The sequence below is a fragment of the Colobus angolensis genome, unplaced genomic scaffold, assembly GCF_000951035.1.
Source record: "Colobus angolensis palliatus isolate OR3802 unplaced genomic scaffold, Cang.pa_1.0 Scaffold155, whole genome shotgun sequence".
In the NCBI taxonomy this organism is placed as follows: domain Eukaryota; kingdom Metazoa; phylum Chordata; class Mammalia; order Primates; family Cercopithecidae; genus Colobus; species Colobus angolensis.
In genome coordinates, this window is record NW_012114655.1 from 2,513,342 (window position 1) to 2,523,705 (window position 10,364).

Here is a 10,364-nt window from a genome sequence, read left to right on the forward strand (position 1 = left end):
AAAAAAAAAAAAAAAAGAAAGAAAGATGCAATTCTGTTCAGCAAGGTAACACAATGACCTAGTGTCACACCAAGATTTAAGTCAGAGCTTTCCCAAGAGCAATTCAGGTATAAAGAAAATGGAAAACACGCAGGAACAGTGGCAATCGTAGCACGGGGAAAGGCGAGTGAGTGTGGACCCGTCAAGGAGTCAAAGGTTGGCTTTTTCCGTCAATAACACATCAAACACCAGCTCTTCTTTGGCCAACTCATGTATTTCAGACAGCACCGACTGAGCACTGACTTTACGTATTTATTTATTTTTTGAGACAGAGTCTTGCTCTTTTGCCCAGGCTGGAGTGCAGTGACTTCAGCTCACTGCAAACTCTGCCTCCTAGGTTCAAGCGATTCTCCTGCCTCAGCCTCCTGAGTAGCTGGAATTACAGGTGTGCACTACCATGCCCAGCTAATTTTTGTATTTTTAGTAGAGACGGGGTTTCACCATGTTTGTCAGGTTGGTCTCGAATTCCTGACTTCAAGTGATCCACCCACCTTGGCCTCCCAAAGTGCTGGGATTACAGGCGTGAGCTACCGCACCCATTGACTGAGCATTGACTTTATACAAGAACACCCACCTAGGAGCTGGGCATTTAAATATGAATAAGACACATTCCCTGGAGAATTCAAAACCTAGTGGGCTGAACAATACACACGAGTCTCATGGTCCGAGGACTGCACTCTGAGTCACGTCCTGTTATTGGCCTGATTTCGAAATGTCCTTTATTTTATGAAGTGACGGTGGGGGGAGATGCAAGCAGCTTGTATTTTTTCTAACATCTTATTTGGCAAAGTAAAAAAATTTGGCAGTCCTACGTTGGTCTAACAGATTTACTGAAATGTCACTTGTTTTTGAAATCCCTCATCCCTCAATCCCAGAATCTGACCCTAGAGGAAAAACAAGATAGTTATTAGGATGCAAAGGTTATTGCTCCAACATGATTCCCGTATGTATTAAAATGGATGAAACAAGCTAAATTGGAGAAGTTACAACAAGCCTAGGATAGTGAGGCCTCAAGGGGGAACTGGTTTCTGTAATTCTGTCGGGTCCAGGGTTCAGAAAGCTGGAACAGAGGCTTTGGCTAAAGGTGTTTTATTCCTGACAAGCCTGGAAGAGAGTCTTGGCCTGAGGCCCTGGGGCCTGGCTCACAAGGCAGTTTTTATCTGTGGCTTTCTGTCATTTGAAAGAATAAATCTAAAAGAAATAGGAGATTTTGGCTGTGGTCTCATCTGTTCCTGGGAAACTGTGATCGCAGGCACCTCTCTGGGTGTCAGTTTCTTTATCAGTCACATTCTAGCAAGAGATAACACTTACCTAGTGCTCACTAAGTGCCAGGCACTATTTTGAGGACTTTGGATATCTACTTATTTAATCCCACAACCGTATGAGAATAGATCCTGTTAATTTTCCCATAAAAGTAATTTGCCCAAAGTCTCACACAGTGGTCGGGAGTGGGGCCAGAATCTGAATTCCGATCTGCCTATTGTCAAGTTCACACCATTTCTTCTTCCATGATTTATTTTCGCATATTCTATTTTAAATCAAATTATTAATTATGTCACTATGGTGATGCGGGAATAACTTGTCCATTTTTTTTTTTTTTACAACAGATAAATTTCTAATGTGACACTGAGCAGAACCGTGGTGTTCTCCAAGGCCAGTCTTTGTCCATAAATACTGAAATACTGAAAAAGGATGACAGAATGCATATTCCACAACAACTTCAAATGCAGCGGTGTATGAATTTTAACATTATTAAGAACTGCTTTAGAAATTCCAGTTGCTAGCATTTTCCTGGTATATTCTTCCCACTCCTAAAGCACTGTGAGTTGAACATGCAATTCTGTTGTGTCTTTTTATTTTTGAGACAGGGTCTCTCTCTGTTGCCCAGGCTGCAGTGTGTGGCACAATGATAGCTCATGGCAGCCTTGAACTCCTGGGCTCAAGAGATCCTCCCACCTCAGCCTCCTGAGCAGCTGGGACCACAGGCATTTGCCACCATGCCCAGCTTCTGTTGTGCCTTAAGTGACTACTTAACGATTGAAATATCGCAGAAAGAGTGAGTGAGAGTAAGAGGAAAAGATAAAAGGCCTTTTCAGCACCTGCAATCCTCCCAAGGCTGCTCAGACTGCATTGGAATTCCACTGAGAGCCTTTCCAAACTCCCACATCCAAGCCAAATGCAACCAAACAACAGGAGAGCAACCACAGAACTGTATTCACAAATGTAACCTAAAGGGCAGGGCCAATTTAAAAACATTATTTAAGGAAAATCTTGAAGGACTTGTGCATGGCAAGAAATAGGACATTTTAAATTTTTAAATTTTTATTTTTTTGAGACGAGACTTGCTCTGTCACTCAGGCTGGAGTGCAGGTGTGTGATCTCGCCTCACTGCCACCTCCGCCTCCTGGGTTCAAGTGATTATCCTGCTTCAGCCTCCTGAGAAGCTGGGATTACAAGTGTCCAGCACCACACCCAGCTAATTTCTGTATTTTTAGTAGAGAGGAGGTTTTCACCATGTTGGCCAGGCTGGTCTTGAACTCCTGACCTCAGGTGATCCATCCTCCTCGGCCTCCCAAAGTGCTGGGATTACAGGCATGAGCCACTGCGCCCAGCCAGGACATTTTAAATACTTTTTTCATTAATTAAAACTTTTCATGAGTGAATACTTTCTTTAAGAAGCGTATAATGGAGGTAGCTAACCCTTTCTATGGTCCTCTGAGGGTGTTTGCAGCAGGTGTACGCTCCATTCTTGATGCTTTACTACACTTTGCCTTGCCAAGCATGCTCACCACATGCCAGCAGACCGAACGTGGGACGTCCTGTCCTTGGACAAGGTAAGAAGGAGGTTACGTACAATCTCACTAGGAGCATCAGCCCTCCTCCTTCCGGGCCTCTCCAGCGTCTGGTCTGGACGACCTGGACCCTCTGCTGGGCACTCCCTCTCTTCTGGATGTGCTTTGAGGCTCTTTCTCGTCTGAAGCTGAACCTTCTCAGGCCCAGGGTCCTCTCCTCTCTGGATTCCCAGGCTCTGCATACCGTCAGTAGCTAATGACCGGTACACTGGGGCCATCTGCCTCTCTTCCGAGCTCCAGGCTCCGACAACAGACTGACTGCTTGATGTCTCCACATGGCTCTCCATTTGGCATCTCAAACTCAGCTTCTCCAAAGCAGAGCTGGATCTCTTCCCTAAGTCTCCTAGATGTCCCCATTGTAGTAATGGCACAGGAGTTCACCCTGCTCCCTCCTGGATCCCTTTCCTCCACCTCCCTCATTAGGTCCACCAGCTAGTTCTGCACCTTCAGCTTCCAGCACTCACCTGTATGGCTACCCTGGCCCAACCCAAGGCACCTCACAGGGTCTCTGCCTTCTGCATTCTATTCTCCCTGACAACCTCACGCTTGGAGCCGATGGCTGGGATGGCAGGTCGCTGTAGCTGAAAGATGACCCAAGTTCCTTGCTGTGGTCTTCAGCAGCCCTGGGGGTGTCTGACCCCATTGACCTCCCTCACTTCTTTATGGCCACTCTTCCTTTCCCCACCCATGCTTAGTGTCTTCTCCCCCTCCTCCTCCTCCTCCTCTGGCCCTTGCCATGGGCCCCTTGAAGCCTGGCTCTCTGGGCTTTGCTGGGTGCTTCAGGCCCATCCCATGGGGGATGGTGACTGGACGTAGAACCTAGTAAGCAGGAGCCTGGGCCAACACAACCACTCCCTCCTGGAAATAAACATTCATAATGCAGCTCCACTGACTGGCTCCAAACACTGTGAATTCCCAGATTTTATGCTATGGAATCTCTTCCATGTATATGAATTTTTAGAGTTTAGAGATTTAAAGTGTAAAATATTTCATTTCTTGCTATCCACAGAGTTACATAAAACAACTAGTTAAATACACTTTTTAATTATCAAAACAGCAAACATATCTAGAACTTCTTAATAATTTCACATTGTTCTAGGGACCATTATTTTCTAAAAGTAATAGAATATATCTAACACAGCAAAACGAAGTGGAAAAGTAAGCGTTTCAGGGAAAAACAATGAGCCAGCCCTGGCACCAGTATCCTTTTCCTTTTTTTTTTTTTTTTTGAGATAGACTCTCGCTCTGTTGCCCAGGAGTGTAATGGTGCAATCTTGGCTCACTGCAACCTCCGCCTCCTGGGTTCAAGTGATTCTCCTGCCTCAGCCTCCCGAGTAGCTGGGATTACAGGCACCCACCACCACGCCTAGCTAATTTTTGTATTTTTAGTAGAGACAGGGTTTCACCATGTTGGCCAGGCTGGTCTCGAACTCCTCACCTCAGATGATTCACCTGCCTTGGCCTCCCAAAGTGCTGCGGTTACAGGTGTGAGCCACCGGGCCCGGCTTTCTGGTATACTTCTAATGTGTACAGAATGATCACATTACTTTAAGAGCCTGGCCTTGATCACAAGGTTCATATTATTTTAAAATTTAATTTGACGCCCCTGCTCCAAAATCAAAACATAATAACTATGTAAGTTCACTTTAACTTACCAATATGCGTATAGCTCTACATAAAAGTCAAAAAATGAAGAGAACTGAAAACAACAATCAGGACAAAATGAACAAAACTTTCGGGTTCTCAGAAATGTTACGGATTTTCAATTTTCCATCTACTAAACATGTCTCAGTTTAAAAGTTGATTTCTGTCATAAACGGTTAATTATTCATTCCTTGCACGCAAGAAACTTGAGAAGTACTGAGAAGGCAGCATAAATCATTCATGCAATCATATTCTTCAAAGAGCCCTGTAACTTGTACAGGACACAACTTACTATTGTGCACAGTCAATCAGCTGGTATTCATTGGATCTCTCAAAGCATGCCTTCACTCCTTCATCATCCCAAAGTTTTTTCACATGGTCAAAGAATTCCTAAAGTTTAAAAGAGTTACAAATTAAAAGTGTGTAATCACCTTTTAAAAAGTTAAAAGGAAAAAGAAACCGCAAAAACTTTTTTTTGCAAGTAGCATTCAGATTTTCCTTGTGGAAGTTTACATAGTAAAATGCACCAACTCTATGTTTAGTGTGATAAAAAATGCATGCATGTTATCATTACTCAAGTCAAATTGCAAAATAGTTTTTTTTTCTTGAGACAGAGTCTCACTCTGTCACCCAGCTGGAGTGCAGTGGCGCAATCTTGGCTCACCGCAACCTCTGCCTCCCAGGTTCAAGCGACTCTCCTGCCTCAGCCTCCTGAGAAGTTGGGATTATAGGCACATGCCACTGTGACTGGTTAATTTTTGTATCTTTAGTAGAGATGGGGCTTCACCATGTTGGCCAGGCTGGTCTCGAACTCCTGACCTCAAGTGATTCGCCCGCCCCGGCCTCCCAAAGTGTTGGGATTACAGGCGTGAGCCACCGCGCCTGGCTCAAAATAGTTTTATCATTCTGGAAAGTCCCCCAAAATGCAAATTATGTCAAAGTGAATACCATACATTAACTATAAATACAATTAACAGCATAATTTTAAAGAATTTAGTATTCAGTAACTTAACTCGTTCAACTGCCATCTCAGTCATGAAAAAAATGCATATTATAAGGATAAGTTTTGTCTTAGCTTCTGTCTTTTACGTTTTCTATGTGAGTTATGATTAGGAATGGACATGGTTGAGTAGATGGATTAAATTTGGCCCAGACGTACTAGGTACATAAAAAAGGAACTTTAAAAACCACACACTTTGGAGATGATAATTTATTTCTTTTTTCATTAAAAAAAAAAAAAACAGGAGTTAAGTGTGAATTGTGATTTTTTGTTCATTCCAGAGCCATGAGGTCACGGTGCTCAACTTCACCTATTATTACGGCAAGCAAGACGCTCCGAAAGAACATTTTTCATCTCCAAAGTAAATGAAGGGCTTATGAATTCATATTGGTAATATTACCCTAAAGGGCGATGGAAGCAAATGACTACATTAGTAGCTAAACACAAAAGAAGTTCTGTAAGTGTTCACAAAACACTTTGTGGGGACATTCACACCCTTCCCATGGCAGTTATTTGCCTGCCTTTGATCTTCAGGGTTCTCAGGCTCCACGGCCTGTCCCAGGGACTCCTCCTTCATGCTTATCAGCTGACACATTTCTAGGAATCAACACAGATTCTTTGGAGGAAAAAGAGAAGGACTGGCACTTTTTCTTAAGGACTCACAATTCCATACGAAGGTGGATCCAAGCACTGTGAGGGGTTCAATGCTCACAATTTGGAAGGCTCTCTTTGAAAAAAGAGATGCAAAATGATGAATACAAAATTAGTATAAGTCCTTGGAAGGGGAGTAGAAGTGAGGCATCCAGAGCGTAGGCTTTATTAGCGTTTAGAAAATCCAATTCTGATTTCACAGTCTCAGGGACGATCTTGGAAGTTATGGCATAGTCTATACCTATATCTGTCCGCCACCATTATCGACAAACCCAAATGGTTCCCAGTTGACAAAAAAAGAGACATTCTCCCCCTGAAGGGGGTGGCTAAACCTCTCAGCTATCATCTTGTCTCCCTAGGTTTATGTTTCCTTCTGGAATCTTCCTCTGATGCTCCCATGAACCCAGTAAGGGAGTTTGTAGGCTTCCTTAAAAAATTCCTTCGAAGAGCCATCCAAGTGCATACACTTACACTTCACACACACACGTGTAAAGATCAATCCTGCATTATGCCGTTATCAAGATGGCCATGGAGAGAGTGACATCGCTGCCTCATGGTGATGGATCTTCCAGTTGCCAGCTCTGGGTACCTGATTTCTCTGGACACGACAGACGCATGATATAACTATAGACTCACACTACATGAAAACAAATTTAACTGGATTTACTCAAACACAGGAACCATAGATACCAGATTTTATAGAAGTTCACATAATAATTATTCACTATAATAGGTTTCCAAATGCAATTTAAAAAAGACCAAGACTGGAGTAATTAATCTAAACTTGGTCAAAAAAAAAAAGAAAAACAATATTGCTCCAGGGCCTGCAGGGCGGAAAGGGCTCCAAACCGCGTGGGGTGCGGTCGTGTGGTCACCCTACTACCCAACCAGCCACGGAAGTAAGCCCACACGGTGCTGACCCCAGAGCTCACGGGCATGTGGCTAGAGCTCAGTGAGGGGATTGAGAAATTGATCTTTTTTATTTTTAACTTTTATCTTTTGAGACGTGGTCTCACTCTGCCCCGTCTTGCAAGCTGGACTGCAGTGGCGCAATCTCGGTTCGCTGCAGCCTGGACCTCCTGGGCTCAAGCAATCCTCCTGCCTCAGCCTCCCAAGTAGCTAGGACTACAGGTGCGTGCCACCACGTCCGGCTAATTTTTGTATTTTCCTAGAGACGGGGTTTTAGCATGTTGCCCAAGCTGGTCTCCAACTCTTGGGCTCAAGTGATCCTCTGCCCTCAGACTCCGGAGCAGTGGCGACGACAGGTGTGTACCACAATATCCAGCTAATTTCTTCGTTTGTTTGTTTAGAGATTTAGCGGTGGTGGTGCGGGGTGGGGACGGAGGTCTCACAATGTTGCCCAGGCTGGTCTCGAACTCCAGGCTCAAATGATCCCACAGGCGCGCACACCACGCCCCGCCTGAGAAACCCTGTCTTGAGTAGAAGCCCGAAGCCGGCCTGTGGAAAGCCAGGCGCGCTGAGCCCCTGGGCCTCTCCGGAGCCGCCCTCGCCCCGCGCCTGCGCTGCCACCTGCACCCGCCGCTCTGCACGCACAGGACCTCCTGGCAGGCGGAGGAGAAACTGAGGCTCCCATCAGACGCCCTTGCTTTTCGACTCAGCACCCGAGAAACGGAGGCCTACGGAGGGGCGGCCATGGCCTGGGCGCATTCTGGCCACCGAGCCACGCTGGATGCCGGCCTGGTCTCGCCAGAGGGCGGATGTGCGCTGCAGGGAGGCGGGAGGTCTTTGTACTTCGGCCCACGGTGAGCTGGAAAGGGAGGGTATTCTAGCCCCCAAGCATTTACTGGGGCCCCTGCTCAGGGACCTCCCGGCTCCCTCCTGCAGAAGCATCAGCATCACGGCCCCACCTGCCTCTGCAAACAGCGCACCCTGCAGCTCCCCAGCTTGGAGGCCCTGCCCAGCGGGGCTGGGATTCTCAGCGCCCCCAGGCCTCAGCTTATTCTTTCAGGCTTCGGCTCCTGCTGCTTTCGCAACACCCTTTCTCATTTTGCGTTAATTTCCTGCATGTCACAGTAAGGGCCTTACTCACATAATAACCCCTATTTAAAATAGTTCTTACGTAGTTCTTATTTTGTCGAGGGTACTGTGCACACAGTACTTTATCACATGATCGTATTTAACTCTCACAAAGCTGGAAGAGGTGGCTGTTATCACTGTGTTCAGTACTTTTATCACATGATCGTATTTAACTCTCACAAAGCTGGAAGAGGTGGCTGTTATCACTGTGCTCAGTACTTTATCACATGATCGTCTTTAACTCTCACAAAGCTGGAAGAGGTGGCTGTTATCACTGTGCACAGAGAAGTTAAGCAATCCACCCAAGGGCACACAGCGGGTAATGGCGGGATATATTCCACTGCCTGTGTTTTGAACCATTATGCATACTACCACCTTATATTATATATATTAAATCATTTTCTATAGTTTTCTACTGGGTTTCTTTAAAACCACTACTTTAGAAAATCCACTCTTCACTGGATAAAGTACAGGGGATCTCGTACAAGAGCACCTTGTTAAAGCAACACAAGACACTCATGAGGATTCCCGCAGGTCTGCAAAGCACAGTAACTTCTGTGGTCCTTCCGCGGTTCACAAATACACTGCGAAGATGCCAAGTGTAAATTCCGCTCACGGGATAAGCCTTAATGTCCTGTGGTTGGTAAGATTCACTGGTGAGGACTGGAACTGCTTTATAGGGGACCAAACTCTAGGTCTGAGCTGAAGCCTGAGAGAAGTGCTTGAACCAAGAATCAAGACACAGAATTTCTGGAGCATGTGTTGATAGCAAGAGTAAAACAGGGATGGTAGGCACTGTGATTTTTAAGTAGATGATTTAGATAACATTGAAGAAACACAAAAGCGACAACAATCTCTTCACTTCAGCTTCCTCATGGGTAGACATGTTGGGCTAGCATACAGCGAAGTCCCCACGATTCCACATATTTACTTTTTAAAGGGTTCTAAAAACTTCGTGGTGAATTCCAGGGCTGCTGTTGCGATTGTTACTTCAATGTTTTACATGGAAAACTTTCAAACTTATAAAAATAGAGAGAATGGATCTCCAGGTACCCACTACTTAGGTTCCACATTTATCAACACATGGGCAGTTTCTTTTCATCCATATCTCATCCCCTTTTACCCTGCCTTTATTATTTTGAAACAAATATTTTATTTATAAGGCACCATGTCATGCTATTTCAACATTACTTCTAAAACATAAGGACTTTTTAAAAACAGCCATAATACCACTATCTCAACCAAAAAATACACAAACACACTCATAGAAAAGGATTCTGTGAAGTCATTAAATATTTAGCCAGCCAGTGCAGCCTCTTAAGGTATAATTAAACATTAGTTCAGAGCTAAGCTAGGATTCTGATAGGGATCAAAATATGCTACCCCCAATTCACTGGCATATTGATTATTTTGAGCTGAAGGCAACAGAGAAACAACAGATATAAGAAGAGCTGCCTACTCTCCCCCTTTCTGCCTAAAAAAGAGCATAAATATCCCCCACCAAGTACTAGGATGAGAAGAGTGACCTTTATTGCAGGGACAGAGAGCTGTCACCAAGATGAGTCTGCATAAGCAAACCTTACTAAAATAGCCCTTTCTCACAATTATATCAACCCTAGGAGCCCGAATCCCCTTTCATTTATAGTCACTTCTTCCACAATTTGTCACCCTTTGTTAAAATGGTATATAAGCTTCCAACTCTTTTTTTTGTGTGTGTGCATGTTTCACTTCTTTTCTGTGGTGCCCCTGTGCATATAAATTAAAAACATTAATGAAATTTGTATGTCTCTTCTCCTGTTAATTTGACTGTTGTCATTTTAATTCACAGGCTCTAGTTTTTTTTCTTCCCTATAGATCTCATACATTTTAAAAAACAACAGAGAAATTAATATGAAGAATAATTTTAGTATGCCTACATTAGCAACTAAGATGAATAATACTAAATAAAAATAATTTCAGTTTTTGTGTGTGTGTATGTGTCTTAAAAGAGTAATTCACAGTAGGCCGGGCGCGGTGGCTCAAGCCTGTAATCCCAGCACTTTGGGAGGCTGAGACAGGCGGATCACGAGGTCAGGAGATCAAGACCATCCTGGCTAACATGGTGAAACCCCATCTCTACTAAAAATACAAAAACTAGCTGG

General features: G+C 44.4%; 1 protein-coding gene across 1 annotated transcript in view; it reads right to left on the minus strand.

The window, feature by feature from the left end:
- Window positions 1–10,364, minus strand: part of GNAL (guanine nucleotide binding protein (G protein), alpha activating activity polypeptide, olfactory type) — a 146,585-nt gene that overhangs the window by 55,701 nt on the left and 80,520 nt on the right. Inside the window, exon 3 of the mRNA XM_011936656.1 lies at window positions 4,828–4,925. Coding sequence (XP_011792046.1) covers window positions 4,828–4,925 — 98 coding nt within the window. The remainder of the gene's footprint in view (window positions 1–4,827; window positions 4,926–10,364) is intronic.